The sequence below is a fragment of the Leuresthes tenuis genome, unplaced genomic scaffold (genome assembly GCF_036924035.1).
Source record: "Leuresthes tenuis unplaced genomic scaffold, fLeuTen1.0.hap1 SCAF_16, whole genome shotgun sequence".
Taxonomy (NCBI): Eukaryota; Metazoa; Chordata; class Actinopteri; order Atheriniformes; family Atherinopsidae; genus Leuresthes; species Leuresthes tenuis.
Window position 1 is genome coordinate 1,898,207 of NW_027325370.1, and position 21,583 is coordinate 1,919,789.

General features: G+C 43.1%; 1 protein-coding gene across 1 annotated transcript; it reads right to left on the minus strand.

The window, feature by feature from the left end:
• Positions 1-1,424: 1,424 nt before the first annotated feature.
• On the minus strand, positions 1,425-19,873 carry LOC140271773 (deoxyribonuclease gamma-like). The gene is made up of 10 exons (XM_072367070.1): positions 19,781-19,873; positions 14,410-14,582; positions 12,552-12,640; positions 11,132-11,143; positions 7,629-7,715; positions 7,230-7,327; positions 7,042-7,154; positions 5,269-5,426; positions 2,359-2,455; positions 1,425-1,616 (listed from the first exon to the last, which is right to left on the minus strand). The coding sequence occupies exons 2-10, from the start codon at positions 14,572-14,574 to the stop codon at positions 1,485-1,487; spliced, it is 951 nt and encodes a 316-aa protein (XP_072223171.1). The 5' UTR covers positions 14,575-14,582; positions 19,781-19,873; the 3' UTR covers positions 1,425-1,484.
• Between the last annotated feature and the right edge of the window lie 1,710 nt (positions 19,874-21,583).

The window sequence follows — 21,583 nt, forward strand, 5'->3', positions numbered from 1 at the left end:
TTTCCTTTTGGCCAGTTTTTCCATTTAAAATATAAAGTACTCGAGCTGAGACATTAAAAATACCCACATGACATGTTAGCTGGTGGTAAAACACAACTTTATCCTGCTTTTTCACATAAAAATGTTTTGAAACTACATTTTCATGCAGGCCAGAAAGTAAAAGTTCAGACTCAAACTTTTATCTGTATGCTGTACATTTCAGTGCACACGCTCTTGATTTTTGTAACCTTTTCTCTAAAAGCTAATCCTGATCCCAATAGTTTTGGTCTTGAAGGAGTTTTTCACTTGTCGACTGTCAGGATCTAACACTATCTAACTGAGGAGCATCACTGCTATAAAAACACACTAAACTTCTGAGAAGTTCTGGCATTTATCGTTAAATTGGTCAAATTTCTTCGCTGGAAATAAACCGGAAGCAAAGAAAATTTTTGAGCCCCAGAAACAGGCTGAGGATTTTTTTCCATGTGATACATCTCAACAAAAATATAGAATAGACGATCTTTTTGCTACGTGACGTCACATATCTTCTTTGTTGGTGGGTGAAGTTGTTCCGACAGATTCCAGCTGCAGCGCCGCCAGATGTGCAGGAGGACTGAAACAATCCTTCCTTTCTGGACACTTTTCGCCTCTCTTAGGTACTGGATGGTCATTTTATGTCCCCATGTGGCCTCCTCGCGTCTCTTAGTGCAGTTTGCACCTTCCTCTGTTCTCATCTTACTTTCCATTTTGGTTCCTTTGCATTTTCTGGTCATTTTGAGCCTCCGTTTGGTCATTTTTCATCTCTTTGTGGTCACCTCTGCTTTTACCATTTTGGCTGCTTTGGCTTTTCACCCATCTCAGTCTGTATCTACCATCCAGACATAACTAAAACCTAAAATCACACCATCTTGAGCTTTAAAAGTTCAACATAAACAATTTTATTGATTATTAAAACACATTAAAACAATAGAGGTTTTAAAATTTCCCGACATTTCCAACTATTTACATGAGTTTCTGTACAAAATAACAATACCCAAGAGTGGAAGAGACAAACCGGAAAGAGAAAAATGGCAAAACGTTACCCAGAAGCAAAGCATTTATCTACACCACGTCAGGAGCTTTTTGCAGCGCCTCGACAGGCAGAGCGAGGCGCCATGTGGCCGAGGCGCTGGTTCAGTTCCTCACACCGAGCCGCTCCACGGCAGTTTGGACACAAACATTCAGCTGATGCTTTAGAGGTTCCTGAGCCAGCGAATAACAGCAACCACTGCTGTCATCACACGTTCATTAGGGATAGAAGAGGATTCTTTTCTTTCTTTCTGTGGTGAAAATGCTGTGATTTTACTGGAATACATCAGAGTTTACAATAACATCCCGTCTCCCTTCATCTGCACCTGTAGACCAGAGGTTTGAAGTGCGATCTGTTCCTGAGGCTTTTCACTGAAACTGAACTTTAAAAACATGAAACCGAAGAAGAGCCGGAGGGCCGACGATCAACCAGAGGATCACAGAACGGGCAGCAAGGACTGGACCGAGGCAGAGAGGCAGAGGAGCAGCAGGAGGGGCGTGGCCTGAAGGAGGAGGGCGGAGCTCTTCAGTGTCACCTCCACTGGGAAGTGGTCGCTCACGTCCAGCACCTGCAGACAGAAGCAAGAGGCGGGTCAACATCTGGATGTTATTCTGACGGCTGCACACCTTAAGATGAGTTTGCAGGAAGAATGGGACGAAATAACAGCTGGAACTCTGCATCACCTGGTTTCCTCAGAGTCAGAACGGCTTTAAGTGTTGGCAGAATGTAAATTTAAATGTGATTTATTTATCCATTTAGGTACCAAAGTGCTTTACAGTAGATAATAAATAAAGAAAAGAATAATTAAAAACAATAAAATAACAGGAAACGCAATAAAATACAGCAGAATTTAATAAGATAATATAAAAGTGTCACCATACTACTGGGTATTAAAAGCCATCTGAAATAAATATGTTTTTAGCCCAGATTTAAAGAGGCCCAGGTCAGAAATAAGACGCATCTCGGGGGGGGGGGGCTTATTCCAGAGCCTGGGGGCAGCAGCAGAAAAGGCTCGGTCACCCCAGGGCTTGTATTTTAACCTGAACACTTCCAGCAGAAGTTGGCAGAAGGAAACAAAGTGGGAAAAGGTTCCCTGTCCTGACTTTATGGGATGTGTTGCAGGTCTGAGGTGTAGAAATGATGTTTGTTCACAGATTAAATGAAGCTGATGAGACTCAGAAAGCTTCATCAGCTGGGACCGGGTGGAGCTAACGGGGCTAAACCGAGTTTAAACAGCTCCCTGCAGATTACCGAAGGGATTCAGCCGTAACTAAGGTTTTAAATCATAGATTTCTGTGTGGAAATCTCACCGTTCTCCTTTCCAGTTTGAATTCTTTGGCGAAGTTGAAAACTTTTCCTGAAAGCGGGATGATGGTCTTCAGGAAGGATTCTCCGTGAACCACGATCCTAAAACACGGAGACAAAGAGGAAGGATGAAAGATTCATCCTCTCACACACACACCTGTCGTATATAAACTGAAAGGATGACACATTCATCCTCTCACACACACCTGTCGTATATAAACTGAAAGGATGACACATTCATCCTCTCACACACACACCTGTCGTATATAAACTGAAAGGATGACACATTCATCCTCACACACACACCTGTCGTATATAAACTGAAAGGATGACACATTCATCCTCTCACACACACACCTGTCGTATATAAACTGAAAGGATGACACATTCATCCTCTCACACACACACCTGTCGTATATAAACTGAAAGGATGACACATTCATCCTCTCACACACCTGTCGTATATAAACTGAAAGGATTAAACATTCATCCTGTCACACACACACCTGTCGTATATAAACTGAAGGATGACACATTCATCCTCTCACACACACACCTGTCGTATATAAACTGAAAGGATGAAACATTCATCCTCTCACACACACACCTGTCGTATATAAACTGAAGGATGACACATTCATCCTCTCACACACACACCTGTCGTATATAAACTGAAAGGATGACTCATTCATCCTCTCACACACACCGGTTGTATATAAACTGAAAGGATGACTCATTCATCCTCACACACACACCTGTCGTATATAAACTGAAAGGATTAAACATTCATCCTCTCACACACACACCTGTCGTATATAAACTGAAAGGATGACACATTCATCCTCTCACACACACACCTGTCGTATATAAACTGAAGGATGACTCATTCATCCTCACACACACACCTGTCGTATATAAACTGAAAGGATGACACATTCATCCTCTCACACACACACCTGTCGTATATAAACTGAAAGGATGAAACATTCATCCTCTCACACACACACCTGTCGTATATAAACTGAAGGATGACACATTCATCCTCTCACACACACACCTGTCGTATATAAACTGAAAGGATGAAACATTCATCCTCTCACACACACACCTGTCGTATATAAACTGAAGGATGACACATTCATCCTCTCACACACACACCTGTCGTATATAAACTGAAAGGATGACACATTCATCCTCTCACACACACACCTGTCGTATATAAACTGAAAGGATGACTCATTCATCCTCACACACACACCTGTCGTATATAAACTGAAAGGATGACACATTCATCCTCTCACACACACACCTGTCGTATATAAACTGAAAGTATGAAACATTCATCCTCTCACACACACCGGTTGTATATAAACTGAAAGGATGACTCATTCATCCTCACACACACACCTGTCGTATATAAACTGAAAGGATGACTCATTCATCCTCACACACACACCTGTCGTATATAAACTGAAAGGATGACACATTCATCCTCTCACACACACACCTGTCGTATATAAACTGAAAGGATGACACATTCATCCTCTCACACACACACCTGTCGTATATAAACTGAAAGGATGACACATTCATCCTCTCACACACACACCTGTCGTATATAAACTGAAAGGATGACACATTCATCCTCACACACACACACCTGTCGTATATAAACTGAAAGGATGACACATTCATCCTCTCACACACACACCTGTCGTATATAAACTGAAAGGATGACACATTCATCCTCTCACACACACACCTGTCGTATATAAACTGAAAGGATGAAACATTCATCCTCTCACACACACACCTGTCGTATATAAACTGAAGGATGACACATTCATCCTCTCACACACACACCTGTCGTATATAAACTGAAAGGATGACTCATTCATCCTCTCACACACACACCTGTCGTATATAAACTGAAAGGATGAAACATTCATCCTCTCACACACACACCTGTCGTATATAAACTGAAAGGATGACACATTCATCCTCTCACACACACACACCTGTCGTATATAAACTGAAAGGATGACTCATTCATCCTCACACACACACCTGTCGTATATAAACTGAAAGGATGACACATTCATCCTCTCACACACACCGGTTGTATATAAACTGAAAGGATGACACATTCATCCTCTCACACACACCGGTTGTATATAAACTGAAAGGATGACTCATTCATCCTCACACACACACCTGTCGTATATAAACTGAAAGGATGACTCATTCATCCTCACACACACACCTGTCGTATATAAACTGAAAGGATGACACATTCATCCTCTCACACACACCGGTTGTATATAAACTGAAAGGATGACACATTCATCCTCTCACACACACCTGTCGTATATAAACTGAAAGGATGACACATTCATCCTCTCACACACACCGGTTGTATATAAACTGAAAGGATGACTCATTCATCCTCACACACACACACCTGTCGTATATAAGCTGAAAGGATGACTCATTCATCCTCACACACACACCTGTCGTATATAAACTGAAAGGATGACTCATTCATCCTCTCACACACACACCTGTCGTATATAAACTGAAGGATGACACATTCATCCTCTCACACACACACCTGTCGTATATAAACTGAAAGGATGACACATTCATCCTCTCACACACACACCTGTCGTATATAAACTGAAAGGATTAAACATTCATCCTCTCACACACACACCTGTCGTATATAAACTGAAAGGATGACTCATTCATCCTCTCACACACACACCTGTCGTATATAAACTGAAAGGATGACTCATTCATCCTCTCACACACACACCTGTCGTATATAAACTGAAAGGATGACTCATTCATCCTCTCACACACACACCTGTCGTATATAAACTGAAAGGATGACACATTCATCCTCTCACACACACCTGTCGTATGCACAGTTGGTCGAGTCGGGGACGGTGGTGTCCTCTCGGTCTCTGATCAGCCAGGAGAAACTGGAGTTGGTGTACAGTCGGATCCTTTTCCGGTCCTTTCGGGTCACGTAGGCGCAGCCGGCGTGGAAGTCACCGAGGAACATCACATTCTGCACAGACACAGAGTCATGAAGCTCCTGTCATCACTGGAACCAACCGGCCTGCTCACCTGCTGACCCCTGACCCTTAAAGAACCCGCCCCACCTTTCCAGGTCCAGTTACACACACATCTGATCCTTCTCAGTTTGTAGAGAGCAAGAAAACCCAGCAGAACTGACCAACTTCATCTTAGGAGTTCTCAAGAGGTCGGGGAACATAATTCCCCCTCATTTTGGTGCAGAACAGCCTCCGCTGGATGGAGCCACGCTAAAAACAGCTGCCATCTCTGCTTTAGGACAAGGAAAAACGGCGTTGTTTTTGTTCGCCGCCCCCTTTCACGGCCACGATGCTTTGTGCTGAGCTCCCCCAACCACAGCCTGCGGACCAATCAGTGCTCCGCTCTCTTCTTCATGTGTTTGGTGCGTAGAGAAAGTGGGACAGTTCTGGTTTCTGAGAGCAGGGAAGGAGGCTTTCAGAGAGCAGGGAAGGAGGCTTTCAGAGAGCAGGGAAGGAGGCTTTCCGAGAGCAGGGAAGGAGGCTTTCAGAGAGCAGGGAAGGAAGCTTTCAGAGAGCAGGGAAGGAGGCTTTCAGAGAGCAGGGAAGGAGGCTTTCAGAGAGCAGGGAAGGAGGCTTTCAGAGAGCAGGGAAGGAGGCTTTCAGAGGGCAGGGAAGGAGGCTTTCAGAGAACAGGGAAGGAGGCTTTCTGAGAGCAGGGAAGGAGGCTTTCAGAGAGCAGGGAAGGAGGCTTTCTGAGAGCAGGGAAGGAGGCTTTCAGAGAGCAGGGAAGGAGGCTTTCAGAGAGCAGGGAAGGAGGCTTTCCGAGAACAGGGAAGGAGGCTTTCTGAGCCTCAGAGGGACTCAGGACTGGTGTTATTATAGTACCAGACTCATGCATTCTGAGCTCAGATGGAACAAAGATTACAGGAATTTGTACTTTACTTGAGTTCTTCCAACACTTATCTTTACCCACCTGATTTCAGCATGAATATCAGGACTTTCTTGCCTCATACTTTTAAAATAGTCTTGTTACTCGTGGTTAAACGGAGCTCGTGCGCTCTGAGCGACTGCTGTGATGGTAAATTTTATGTCTCAGGACTGACAGATTAACCATTTGTATCACCCAGACACGCTAATTGTTTTAAATCATTTACTTCTTAATTAACTCTCAGACAAGATAATTGTTTTAACCTCCTGTTTCTTAATTATCATCAAGACTGCATCCTGCCCCCCCTGGAGGTGTGGTTACACACCTAAAGAACAAAGCCCCCTCCTCAGGTATAAATGCTTTCTTATAATATAAAAGTGTCACCATACTACTGGGTATTAAAAGCCATCTGAAATAAGTAGGTTTTAGCTTAGATTTAAAGAGGCCCAGGTCAGAAATAAGACGCATCTTGGGGGGGAGCTTATTCCAGAGCCTATAAATGGGTTCCTTTTGTCTGGATCTTTTCATGCCGCTGAATGAGTGTGGACTGACTGATCTTTTTCCTTGCAACGAAGAATAAAAACTAAAAAGTAAAGTTCTCCATTTCATTGCTCATCAGAGGTATTAGGAAGGAAGCGATTGAAAACTTCCAAAACACTGCTTAAAGACATGAAATACACAGTAAAATCCTGCACGCTCACTTGGTTTTCCCACTTCCTGCTGACTTCCTGAAAGACGTCGTAGAGCCGGTCGATCTCCTGGACAGCCTGTGCCGGCTCAGAGTGCAGAGGAACCAAAACGAACTGGTTGATCGCTGTCGGGCAGAAAGCAGGAAGGTGAAACAGACGAGCGAGACACAAAGCAGAGACACCTTGTGGGGTCCACTGACCGGTTTTACTGCTCTGGAAGCGGACTGCAAACGGCTCTCTGACGAAGGACTGTCTGCTTTCATACTGATGCTGACCGGTCAGGTTCACTCTGTTGCTCCTGTTCAGAGGAGGAAGCTTTCACTCAGTTAAATCTGAACGAGATTAACGGCAAACAGAGTCATAGCTGACCAACGTAACCGTGATAAATAAACATTCTTTAACTGTGAAGCTTTTATTCAGATAAAACCCTAAATATTACCAAAATCCTTCCAGCTTGTAATTCTGACTGTTCTGAATGAAAATCCCTCCTATGAAGACCAGCATCATGACCAGAGATGGCGTTTATTTCTACACTTTATGCCAGTGTGACCTGTCTGCTTTGGCAGGTTTTATTCCACAGGTGGAGAAACCCGTCTCACCTGTAGATGAAGACGTACTGCTGCATGTCGCTGGGAGAGTTTCCCAGACTCTTACTGGACACTGACTCGTAGCGATGCCCGTCATACCTCAACACAACACAAATAGATGACGATTACTCAAATGTAGCATAGAAACTTAGATAATTATAGAGTTTAAGATCTTTTTCCAGTCGGTTCACAGTTCAAAGGAAACCTGCAGTAAGAAATGAGAAGATCTTTGCTAAACTTTAACGTTTAACAGTGGTGATAAATGCAAAGAGTCATCCTGATCTGCATAAATCTCAAATCTTATAATATTTATCTAATATTTTTAGTTGTATGTGTGAAATTCATTAAAACACATGATTGTGTGGACAAAGAGTGTAAATCCTCAAAGTTTTCTACTAGTTCTTTCATATCTTCCATATACTCTTCAAACACACAATTAGCTTATATCAACCTGCAATAATTTTACTCTGTATTAAAGTTTTTAGCTAACATGATTGAAGGTAAGGCTAACGAATCAATAATAATTTGAATCAATCATTTAAAAGGCAGCTTACATTTCACATTAACACGTTATAATGTTTCTGGAAATATATATGCTAACCTATGCTAACCTTGACCGTAGCTATTTAAAACTTTAACTATCCTCTTAAGAACCAATAACTAAAAAACACAAAGACATATTCTGAACATAAATAAAGGGTCCTAATGTCTGCTTGTAACTACATTATAATGTGTAATTAACAATTAAAGGTTAACTGAACAATGCTAACAACAATTAGGCTAAAGTAGCTGTTGTGTTAGCTAGCTTAGCTACCACCTTGTAAATCTGACTAAAGACTCGACGAAAGCGCAATGCTGAAGTATTTGTAACTGGAATATTTTTCTACCTCTATATTTTTCTCCATTTGTGCCCCGATACATTTATATGTGACACACTGAGGTTTTTTTTTGCCTCATAAATATCTAGATGCTAAAGATGCTAATTTAAGAAAAAGTAATAAAGTAAAACACCATAGGTCTGTTTTCATCTACCTGTTGTGTGTATTTTTCTTTTCACATCAACTTAATACTTGAAACTGTCTTAAAAAAATAGTTATAATAGTTATATATATAGTTATATGTAATATAGTTATAAGTTATTCTATTGCTCCTGTTTAAGGTTGTAAATGTTTGGTGATTTTCAGCCTAAAAAAAGGTTTTGGTTCTCCTAGCGACTCCTACTGTTAACCCACTTTGTGTAGCACTTTGATTTATTTTAATATCGAATCTTTAAGACTTTTCTTTTGTTGTAATTTATTTGACTTAAATCTGGAGTGGGCAGAAATCTAGAAAACAGCAGAAAACCCATTTCTGAGTGGTCAAAGTCTCCTGTTTAAAGAACCTTTAAGGGACACAAATACAAAGGAAATAATCCCCAAAGTCTTTCCTGACAAAATGTGAACATCTCCAGGATTTGATTCAGAAACCCACTCAAAAAGGTTGTTATGGGTTGCAAAGAAATGAGTTAACCTACAGTAAGTTGTGGAGGATTCTGCAATCAGCAGATTAACTGGTAACAGGTGAAGGTGTCAGGATTGGGTATAGAAAGGAACATCCACCACAGGTTTAGTCTGACTATAGCTCACCACTTTGAGCCAAACTCTGCCTAAAGTTCCAAAAACTTTGTTTTTTCATCATCTACAGAGCAAAATATGGTCAAAAGACTCAGGGTGTCTCAACATGTAAGGCCAAATTTTTCTGTTTCTTTTGTCAGAAACTGGGACTGAAAATCAGCCCATTCCAGACCGTCGCTCTACTTAGAGGATGCAGCCTCTAAATAAGGCATTATCTGTCTTTATTTCACCAATACTTTAAGAAGAATGAATGAATGAACGTGTGCTATAGCTCTGTTAGCTCATAGCTGCTGTTATGTGGCTACTTGCAGCTAAAGGAGAGCTAACGGAGGGATTTCTACACAGGCACTCTACTGGGACCACTTCATCCACACGCCCCCCTGCAGCACAGTTTATTCACTCCGTGCTCTGTGACAGTCGGCTAACTTCACACAGAGTTTGCTGCCTCCGTTAGCTCTCCTATAGCTGCAAGTAGCCACATAACAGAGCTATGAGCTAACAGAGCTATAGCACACGTTCATTCATTCATTCTTCTTAAAGTATTGGTGAAATAAAGACAGATAATGCCTTATTTAGAGGCTGCATCCTCTAAGCCCCGTTCACTCCGTTATATGGATCTCCAGTTATCTAAATATCTTCTGAAGGACGCCGACTTTCACCAAACTGTTCTCAGTGAGTAGATGAACGTATTTCATGCCAGAAATAAGGTTTAAAAACACCGGAGTTCCCCTTTAAAGCAGCTTAAAGACAGCGTCTGTGCAGTGAATTCAGCTGGACTTACATGCACCAGGATCTCCCACAGAGAAAGCTAGCGGCAGCAGGGTGTCTGGAAGGTTTTCTACTTCAGTCAACAACTAAATTCCCTCCCATGTATGTATACAAATTAATTAAATTTCCCTGTTGGCTGCGACCAGCTTGACTCAACTGTGCAGTGAGCATTTAGAAATCAACTCTGACGACTGCAGAACAACTTCTTCCACCACTGGAGCCCCTCATTTAGCAGCCATGACAGATTTCCCTGCAGAATTACCCATTTGCTCCCCATAGGTCCACACATAGATGAACGGTTTATAACTTCCGAATGATGACACAAGTGGACATGCATTTATTACGATTTAGCTGAAAATCTCAATTTGACTCGTCCACACCCGAAGTGATCAGTCAAACCCATCACCAGGAATTTGTAAATGAATCACAAATGAAGAGGAGAAACAACATAATCAGGCTGTTACCAGTTAAACGTCACCAGGAGGAAGCAGCTGACTGCTGGGAAAAGTAAACCCTCACAGATTCAGCTTGATTTGATTTCACTGTCAAACCGAGCCCAATCTGTAAGTATTCAGAAGGCAATGCTACGTTTCTCAGGCTCGGTATTTGAGTATGAGCTGAAAAAGACTGAAAGAAAGACTGAGCCATAATTTGAATCAATACAGACACTGCTGGAAATAGTGGCTTACACATTCGTTTCTGCTTTCTTCTAAGTAAGCTGCATTCTTCAGTAAGTCTTTGTATTTGATACATGAGCATTTCAGCTGATAAAGGGTCAGCTTTAAGACCGCTAACAGCCATCTGCATGGACTGTGACCACCATCCTGCCATGGTTGGTCCAGAGGAGGCTGTGAGGGAAACTGAGCCCACCTGCACTGAAAGTAAGCAAATCTCCAACTGTTTAACATGAATCTAATCCAGCATCTTTGTCAGCAAAGACAACTCCCTCCTGCAATCAGAGTTATGGGGTGAACTGTAAGCAAAAGCCAGCCGTGTGATTTAGCACAGTCAGAGTTTGTGTAACACCGGCTGTCAACTGCTCTCATAGATATTAAGATTAGTGAGGTCAATAAAGGTGATTAAGATGATTAATTATGATTAGATTATTCAACATGCTCATAAAATTCACTGTACCTGTCAGTTTCCCTGCAGGAGGACGACAGCAGACACAACTTTAGTATTAATATACATAATGCAGTTAGTTTGTATTACTGTTGAAGAACATCCTGTCGTTAAAATTGTTCAGTTTTACATGTCAAATAAGTCTCGAGAAGCTCAAGAAGATGCAAAGAAATGATGCAATATGTCCAGAGCGACTGCAGCAGGCTGCCAGGAGAGCGGCGCTACTTTAGAGCAAAGTTAACTTCTGTGAAGTAAAAGTTTTCTCTCTCTAGCAGTCTGAAGTCTGAAGCTAGCAGAGAACAGAAGGGAGCTAGCAGAGAACAGAAGGGAGCTAGCAGAGAACAGAAGGATGCTACCACAGGACAGAAGTAAGCTAGCAGAGAACAGAAGGATGCTAGCAGAGAACAGAAGGAAGCTAGCAGAGAACAGAAGGATGATAGCAGAGAACAGAAGGAAGCTACCACAGGACAGAAGTAAGCTAGCAGAGAACAGAAGGATGCTAGCAGAGAACAGAAGGAAGCTAGCAGAGAACAGAAGGAAGCTAGCAGAGAACAGAAGGATGCTAGCAGAGAACAGAAGGATGCTAGCAGAGAACAGAAGGGAGCTAGCAGAGAACAGAAGGATGCTAGCAGAGAACAGAAGGGAGCTAGCAGAGAACAGAAGGATGCTAGCAGAGAACAGAAGGGAGCTAGCAGAGAACAGAAGGATGCTAGCAGAGAACAGAAGGGAGCTAGCAGAGAACAGAAGGACGCTAGCAGAGAACGGAAGGACGCTAGCAGAGAACGGAAGGAAGCTAGCAGAGGACAGAAGGAAGCTAGCAGAGAACAGAAGGACGCTAGCAGAGAACAGAAGGACGCTAGCAGAGAACAGAAGGACGCTAGCAGAGAACAGAAGGACGCTAGCAGAGAACAGAAGGAAGCTAGTAGAGAACAGAAGGACGCTAGCAGAGAACAGAAGGAAGCTAGCAGAGAACAGAAGGGAGCTAGCAGAGAACAGAGGATAAATAGTGGCTAATTTCTGTTGAAATGTCACCAGAACTACTCCGCTCTTTTAAAAACCATTTAAATATGGCACTATTTGGTTTTGTCCTCTTGATATGCAGTTAAATAATTTAATCTGTTGCATTTTCTGAAAATTAAACCAATGAATGGTTCATGTTATGATGACTTTGTTCATGGATGGAACAATCGACAGAATACTCGATTACATAAGTAACCGTTGGCTGCAGATGCAGACTCGTGCGTTCACACCTTTTTAACAGGGGGAAACAGATAAGGTGCAAAGAAGTCTGGTTCAGCCCATCGAACAATGAACTGCAGCCGGTTAGTTAAGATCTGTACAGTTGGTACGTTGTAGTTAGTGGTTTAGTTGCCCCACCGGAAACCGACACAATACGGTCACATTTATTTCTTCACTCAGGAGACGACTGTACCTGTTGAGCTTAGACAGCAAAGCTTTGATGGCTTTACCGTCTGAATCCACAACATGCTGCAGCAGACAGATGTCACAGCGAGACACAACCTGCACACAGAAGGATGGAAACAGACTCAGTCAAAGTCACCATAATAATAGTTTGTGTGTTTTTAAATTCATTCATGTTTACACGACAGGGACATTGGTTTCTTCACATTGAGGCTTTGCTTTCTGTTATATATATATATATATTCAATCACAGATGTGCCACAACAAAAGAATAAATGTGTAAAAGTCAAATGAACAAGGTAACAGGAAGAGGAAGACTGGGAGGCAGAGCCTTCAGTTATCAGGCCCCTAAAAGCAGAATGGGAGGCAGAGCCTTCAGTTATCAGGCCCCTAAAAGCAGAATGGGAGGCAGAGCCTTCAGTTATCAGGCCCCTAAAAGCAGAATGGGAGGCAGAGCCTTCAGTTATCAGGCCCCTAAAAGCAGAATGGGAGGCAGAGCCTTCAGTTATCAGGCCCCTAAAAGCAGAATGGGAGGCAGAGCCTTCAGTTATCAGGCCCCTAAAAGCAGAACGGGAGGCAGAGCCTTCAGTTATCAGGCCCCTAAAAGCAGAATGGGAGGCAGAGCCTTCAGTTATCAGGCCCCTAAAAGCAGAATGGGAGGCAGAGCCTTCAGTTATCAGGCCCCTAAAAGCAGAATGGGAGGCAGAGCCTTCAGTTATCAGGCCCCTAAAAGCAGAATGGGAGGCAGAGCCTTCAGTTATCAGGCCCCTAAAAGCAGAATGGGAGGCAGAGCCTTCAGTTATCAGGCCCCTAAAAGCAGAATGGGAGGCAGAGCCTTCAGTTATCAGGCCCCTAAAAGTAGAATGGGAGGCAGAGCCTTCAGTTATCAGGCCCCTAAAAGCAGAATGGGAGGCAGAGCCTTCAGTTATCAGGCCCCTAAAAGCAGAATGGGAGGCAGAGCCTTCAGTTATCAGGCCCCTAAAAGCAGAATGGGAGGCAGAGCCTTCAGTTATCAGGCCCCTCTCTGTGGAACCAGCTGCCAGTTTGGCTTCAGGAAGCAGACACCCTCTCTACCTTTAAGATCAGGCTGAAACTTTCCTTTCTGATAAAGCTTATAGTTAGGGATGGCTCAGGTAAGCCTGAAACATCCCATAGTTCTGCTGCTATAGGCCCAGCCTGCTGGGGGAGCTCCCATGATGCACCTCTCCTCCCTCTGACATCATTGCTGTCATTAACTTGTGTTTCTCTCTCTCAGCAGGTATCTCTGGCCTGGTGTTACGCTGCTTGTTGTCCCCTCTTTCCTGTCCTCTCAGCCCTAGCTGGTCCAGGCAGATGGACCCTTCCTGGTTCTGGTTCTGATGGAGGTTTCTTCCTGTTAAAAGGGAGTTTTTTCTCTCCACAGTCGCCCTGTGCAGCTCAGGATCAGAGAGAAGTTTCAGTTCAGTCTGTTGGTTTCCTGAGCTGGGAAACTTTTTTTAAATTGGCTCTGAATGAATTGGACTTGAATTGACACTTGTTGTGATTTTGTGAGATATAAAAAATACTGAATTTAATAAATAAATGTTTTATCCAAATAATTTGTCATATATTTTTAATCTTATTATTACTCAATGCTTTATATTCTCTCTTTTTGTCTCCTCCTGTCATTCCACACAAAGCCTTATCACCCTCATTTAATTACATATATATATATATAATAATGTTAATTAATGCATTTCTTTGCTCACACTGTTTGTTATGTATTTAAACCACTTTAGGTCAAAGAATTTTCTCTTGAACAACTTTGGACAATGAAAAATGTTTCTCATTTAAGGAGAAATTTAATCCCAACAGCAGCAGAAAACAGCAACAAGGTGTGTGTGTCCCACCTTCATCAGAGTGTGTAATACTCTGTAGTTTGATGCCTTCTCCGAGTTAAAGTTCGGCACATTGTAGGCACAGATCCTGAAATCTGACACTTTAGCTCTCACAAGGAAGAGGCTGAAGACGGAGAAGAAGAGGAGGAGGAGGAGATGAGAAGGGCGCCACCTCATGGCTGAATCTGTGGAGACAATAAAAAGCACACAGAGTAATTCATGTGAGGCACATGGACTCTAAAACAGCTGCACTGCAGTGAGGAGCAAATCAGATATTTCAGCTTTTACATGGGTAGGGCCTTAAAAAAGCCTGAAAACAAATCTGTAACTTTTATTATATTACGATGATAAACTGGTTCTTAGCATCATCACCTGAGAGAAACCCACTCTTACAGAATCGATCAATCGAATCCGTTGTAGTTTCAGAGCCTCCATATAAGATGAAACAGTTGGTAAATTAAATTAAATTAAGATTGAGACATTGTTTTTGTTGCTTGGCAACAGCTTACTGGGTGATGTCACACACAGTGTCAGCAGGTAACACAGGTGAGCTCCAGCCAACAGACTCCTTCTCACTGACATGTCCAGGATTAAACCATCTGTTAAGCAGCTCTGTGATCCTCCTCCTTTACTGTTAGCGCTCTGTCTGCAGTCTCTGTCTAACCAGATAATCTTAAATCTAAGCAGAGAGCTGTCAGAGTTGTTCCTGCAGCCAGGTTTCTGTCAAAAAGTACATTCCTGCTGTGTTCTCATCAGTCTTTTAATCCATTTAGTTCCTGCTCTGCATAATCGACGTCTCCTCTTCAACTTATCTTAATTTGGGGTCTTATTCCAGGCATTGCTTGGGCTTTGGAAAGCTCAATCAGCTGCTCCCACACAGAAATAACGTTCCCCAGCAGCACAGCATCCAAACCAGCATTAAATATATCTTTAAAAAATCATTTTTACCTAAAAAAGATCTCAAGAAGATGCAAAGAAATGATACAATATGAACTGAGCTACTGCAGGCTGCTCTCAGTGAAAACCATCAAATGCTGTGTTCCCATGAAAACGATAAATAGTAACAAACACAAGAGAACATTTCAGGTTAGCATTTTAATGGACACCAGTTGGCTTGTTAGCTGAGAATGGATGCTAGCAGAGAGCAGAAGGAAGCCAGCAGAGAGCAGAAGGAAGCTAGCAGAGAGCAGAAGGAAGCTAGCAGAGAACAGAAGGAAGCTAGCAGAGAGCAGAAGGAAGCTAGCAGAGAAGAGAAGGATGCTAGCTTAGAACAGAAGGAAGCTAGCAGAGAGCAGAAGGAAGCTAGCAGAGAGCAGAAGGAAGCTAGCTTAGAACAGAAGGAAGCTAGCTTAGAACAGAAGGAAGCTAGCTTAGAACAGAAGGAAGCTAGCAGAGAGCAGAAGGAAGCTAGCTTAGAACAGAAGGAAGCTAGCAGAGAGCAGAAGGAAGCTAGCTTAGAACAGAAGGAAGCTCGCTTAGAACAGAAGGAAGCTAGCAGAGAGCAGAAGGAAGCTAGCAGAGAACAGAAGGAAGCTAGCTTAGAACAGAAGGAAGCTAGCAGAGAGCAGAAGGAAGCTAGCTTAGAACAGAAGGAAGCTAGCAGAGAGCAGAAGGAAGCTGAGGCTCATATTGTCTTTAATGTGCCGATCAGAGCAGCTTCAGCCTGGAAGCTGTTAATGTGAACTAATTTTCTGAGTCACACCAAATTCCAACCAGAATGACAGCAGATTTAATCAGACCTGTTGTATCTGTAACATCAGAGGCTGCTGGTTAAGGTGTCGTGTTAACTGCTGTTACTCTGAGTCACTGTGTTGTCTGATAACAGACAATAAAACAGGAAATAAGAGGCTTTATTAGGATTTCAGCTGCATTAAAATACAGTTTATGAAAGCAGAGACAGGAGGCGAGAAGCTAACAGATGTTAGCACAGCTGGATGTTAGCTGGAAAGCTAATAGCTGCTAATCTAATAAACTCGACTACCTAAATGATCATTTAAGTTACTTTGGAAATCTCCTGGTCAATGAGTCCAGGTGAACGCAGCTAAAGCTCCACCCACTTGCCCTGGTGACGCATTTATAGCACCACCTCATACCTGTAGCCTGTAGTAAAAACACAATACTGACAATATCAAGCACAAATCTACAAAAACAGAGACTGAAACTGCTGGAAACCAAAGAAATTCCACATGAGACATCAAAAAGGGAAATATTTAACCCAGTTTTTACAACCAGAATCAAAGCAGGAAGTCTGGTGTTTCATTTCAAACATTAACTTTGCCTTTTTGTTTGCCTTTGTGAGCAGCTTAAAAAGAATGATTGAAGGAAAACGGACCCGAGTGTGAAAGAGGCGACATGTGACCGCAGAGCTGAGCATGTTCAGACCTGAACCTGCTGCAGGCAGAAAGATGCTAGAGACAGAACCTGTTCACTGCAGCCACGCCCCCTGAAAACATGTTTACCTGCTCTCTGAAAAATGTCATCGTCATAGTGACGGAGCAAGAAAAGCTCAAAGCTTCGAGTTCAAACCGAGGACATTTTTTCCATCATAAAAACATTCAATCGTGACTAAAACCTGAACTCTAAAGTCAAAAAAGGTTTGATAAATGAATAAACGGAGCAGATTCCACATGTTTGGGCTCCAGATCAGCTGTCAGTTGGTGCTTTTTAATCCCAGATGGTTATTCGGGTTTTTTAACCTGAACATTGTCTGATGAATCATCCTCTGCACACTCTGTCAGGCTTTTATTTATCAGATTTAATCCATTCTTTGTGCTTATCTGCTAATGTCAGCCCAGTTTCAGGGAAGTCACATCATGGAAAACAGATCTCTTGTTGGTCTCAAGTACGATGAGAAAGATTAGAATCTGAAGCATTCAGAGGGAGGAAGCGTCTGACAGCGTTTGGACAATAATGGGCAGGTTTTACCACCTGTATCCAGTGTATGTTAGCTAGCCGTCACTGTGGAACTTGTTCTGGTTGCATTTTGTGTTTCTATGTGATTTTTTTCTGTTTCTGGGACAGAGGAGGGAAAATCCTGCGGTCAAACATACCCATTTTTTAAATGTACTTATAGTCAGCCTAAATCTAGGTTCAGGTTGACAAACCCATGCACAGTTGGAGGCCTGCAGCAGGAGCTTGGAGCAACGTCATAAACCCTGAAGGAACAAGTAGCTTCAACACCTGCAAACTGAATTTATTAAAGTTGGCACAATGCTTAAAGGGGAACTCCGGTGTTTTTAAACCTTATTTCTGGCATGAAATACGTTCATCTACTCACTGAGAACAGTTTGGTGAAAGTCGGCGTCCTTCAGAAGATATTTAGATAACTGGAGATCCATATAACGGAGTGAACGGGGCTTAGAGGATGCAGCCTCTAAATAAGGCATTATCTGTCTTTATTTCACCAATACTTTAAGAAGAATGAATGAATGAACGTGTGCTATAGCTCTGTTAGCTCATAGCTCTGTTATGTGGCTACTTGCAGCTATAGGAGAGCTAACGGAGGGATTTCTACACAGGCACTCTACTGGGACCCCTTCATCCACACGCCCCCCTGCAGCTCAGTTTATTCACTCCGGTAAGAACGTCCATCTTACTCAAAGTCGTCGTTCACATTCTCAAAATCTGATAAATATCCTGCCATGTTGCACAAAACTATCAGCAGCAAACTCTGTGTGAAGTTAGCCGACTGTCACAGAGCACGGAGTGAATAAGCTGTGCTGCAGGGGGGCGTGTGGATGAAGTGGTCCCAGTAGAGTGCCTGTGTAGAAATCCCTCCGTTAGCTCTCCTATAGCTGCAAGTAGCCACATAACAGCAGCTAACAACAGAGCTATGAGCTAACAGAGCTATGAGCTAACAGCAGCTATGAGCTAAAAGAGCTATAGCACACGTTCATTCATTCATTCTTCTTAAAGTATTGGTGAAATAAAGACAGATAATGCCTTATTTAGAGGCTGCATCCTCTAAGCCCCGTTCACTCCGTTATATGGATCTCCAGTTATCTAAATATCTTCCGAAGGACGCCGACTTTCACCAAACTGTTCTCAGTGGGTAGATGAAGGTATTTAATGCCAGAAATAAGGTTTAAAAATACCGGAGTTCCCCTTTAATGGTGATTCTGTGGTTATAAAATCAGGATTTTATCAGAGCAGCAACAGATGCTTTAAGTGAGCCTTATTGGGCTGATTTTCAGTCCCAGTTTCTGACAAAAGAAACAGAAAAATCTGTGAATGAGAGCAGCTTTATGGGGAATTCAGCTGGATTAGAGAAACATTTAACGGGTGTTCATAAACACTTTTAAAAGGAGGTTACAGACCAACCACGCTCAGCACAAGGGTCAGACAGAGAAATAAAGCGGCGTCTGTCTGTTTCAGGCCGGTCAGCCACTCCCATCTGTGCAGGTGGAGGAACCAGAACAGCGACTTCCTTCAAACCGACAAAAACAAGCACATCTGGCCCCGAAGAACAGCAGAATAACCTTCAGCTGCTGAGAGTTTTTAGGACTCTGGGTCCTCTTTAGGTCTGTGCTGTCGTTACGTTTCAGAGCTTTAAGTTCTTTGTGTTGACAGGAAGTATTTGACCCTCAGTGAAGTGGCAGGAATCCCACTTTTCACTGGAGAGAAGCATCATGAAAGGCGTTAAACATGAAGCTTCTGTGGCAGCTTGGGCTCGTCTGACTGATTAATGACACAGGTGCTGGTTGTAACTCCCACAGGACGGTTAATGTTTGACAGGCAGTCCTGCGACAGGTTGTGTAACCGTGAGAGCCTCAGATGTGTGTCATTTACCCAGGAAGGCCTGCTTCCAGGAGCTGCTTTCTCTCGTAAAGGATGGTCCGGCTGAATTAAATGTGCCGAGTTTGGGTTAAAAACCCTTTAAAAGGTCACAGAGGAAGGCTTTAGCTCAGCATCTTCCACAGGAATAAAGGCAGAACCTCTCCAACTGACAGAATACCCTGAAGCGTGTTCCAGTAGCTGCTCTTAAGGCCTTTCAGGAGTTCATCTTTTAAATCTATTTCACAAATCAAAGTTTGGGAAAATGACCTGAAAGTCCCGGTCAAACAATTCATGTGCAGCTGCGAAGTTAAAGGATGATTTCCTCAGTTTTTCTGTTGAAACACCAGCACATGCCACCTGTCTGCCTGCCTTTAAGGGGATAGAGATGCTGCTTTTCTTAATTCTGAGCAGGAGGACCGGGCCTCTCCTCACAACACGGACCTGAAGTGAACAACAGGCTAAACACACAGAAACAGAGTTAGAAACGCCACCATGTTGGGAAAGATATTAAACACAGCCTTTCAAACACCACCTCTGAGACACACCGAGCAGCTGCTGCTGCTCCAGTCCCAGGGAACAGTCCTGGTTCTGGTTCTGGTTCTCCTACCTGTTCAGGTGAGCTCTGGGTCAACCAGCCGAGCGTCTCTGCTGCTGAAAGTTTCACCTGCTGGGTGGAGGCTCCCAACCTGTAATGTCAAACTCCCCCCTGCCTGTTCTTCCTGACTCTGTCACTTTGACCACACCCTCCTGGAATGATGCATTCAGGGCCTGTGGGGAAAACGCTACACAGGTTGCGTTAACACAAAGAAGTAAATATATGTCAGAAGGCTGCTTCTGTGATGTAGTCATAGAGATGGAGGATCTAAATCCAGTCTGAACACACCCAGTGAGCCGTTTAGGTTGAACTTTGATGTCAAGATACGAGCAAATAAAACTATTTTCTTTATGCTGCAGCTCTGTTGGATCATTTGAATTTTCTTATTTCCCTCTAAACTTTGAACTTTCAGTCCACTTCTTGTGTCATTTGGCACAGCTCAGCCTTTTCTCCCTGTTTCCCTTCCTTAAGAACGGCTTCTTGACAGCCACCCTTCCATGGAGCCCATTTCTGATGAGGCTTGGGCCAACAGTAGATGGATCAGCTGAAGGTCCAGATGCATCTCTCAGGTCCTGTCAGGTCACAGCTGGATTTTTTCCTCTTTCTTAAGGACATCACTTTCAGATCCTGTTCATCTGCTGTAGATAGTTTTTAGGCCTGACACTTCTTCTTTTGTCCTCCACTTGTCCAGTTTCCTCAAATGTTTTAAGGACACACTGCACACCATGCTGAGATATGCCAAGTTTTCAGCTAATAGCTCTTTGGGAATCACCTTGTTGCTGCAGAAATCCTATTTTCTGTCTGTCAAACTGTGTTTTCTTTGCTGTTTTTCATAGATGCAGCTAAAGAAATGGGAACAAATGATGTGTCTTTGTGACAAAGTGCCTAAAGATCCAGTTTAAAATGGCTTCTTTGCTAAGTTGTTTGTTCTGTGTCGACACAACACTGGTTCATCCCTTGAGTTAGGAGCCTTTTTTCTGCCTGAATGGGTCAAAGGTCAGAGTTCAGTGGCTGAACAAAGAAAAAACACTGAAAATGCTCAGGAACAAGGACTGAAGATGAGGGAAAAAGCAGAAAATGTCCAAAGAAAAACTCTGAAAGAGCTTCAGAAAGCTGCAGAACTATTGATCAGGACACTTTAAAGGTGACAGAAAGCTGCAGAACTGTTGATCAGGACACTTTAAAGGTTTCAGAAAGCTGCAGAACTATTGATCAGGACACTTTAAAGGTTCCAGAAAGCTGCAGAACTGTTGATCAGGACACTTTAAAGGTTACAGAAAGCTGCAGAACTGTTGATCAGGACACTTTAAAGGTTACAGAAAGTCTGAAGGAAACTGTGCTTTAAAATGTGGTCATTTGGTGTCCTGCAGTGACCCTGCCAGGGTCCTCCAGCCAGAGAGTGAGCCTCCCACTGCCGGGGACTCAGTGAACCATGGCTGCGTCGGCCTCCTCCACAGCACCAACGACCTTCCCTCAGGCTGTGTGGGTCGCACCGAAGAGGAAGGCAGTTAGAACAGGCCAGAAAGGACGGGGATCAGGCCAGAAACAAAGAGGAATCTGGGAGATGAGGAGAGTTGTGAAAGAAAGACGGAGATTCAGAGCAGCAGCGACAGAAAGAGAGTAACCGAAGCTGGAGAGGATTCACAGCGACGTGGCTTCTGTCTTTCACTGCTTCTTCCTGTTCTCACGTCAGTTATTCCTCTTTTTGGTGACTTCTTCCCTTCTTCCTGGGGGTGAAACTGGGTTTACCGATAATATTACATCAAATCAAACGCACCGATCCCCATGGCAACCGCTGTGTTTGGGAAGTAGTGC

What these genes read in the sequence shown, in the direction of transcription:
- LOC140271773 (XM_072367070.1), bottom strand. Translation starts at nt 14,574, where the DNA reads ATGAGGTGGCGCCCTTCTCATCTCCTCCTCCTCCTCTTCTTCTCCGTC. An exon ending in GCAGGAAGTGGGAAAACCAA is followed by an intron (nt 5,427 to 7,041) that starts GTGAGCGTGCAG and finishes GTGTCTGTGCAG; the next exon opens with AATGTGATGTTCCTCGGTGA. An exon ending in ACCAACTGTGCATACGACAG is followed by an intron (nt 2,456 to 5,268) that starts GTGTGTGTGAGA and finishes TCCGTGTTTTAG; the next exon opens with GATCGTGGTTCACGGAGAAT.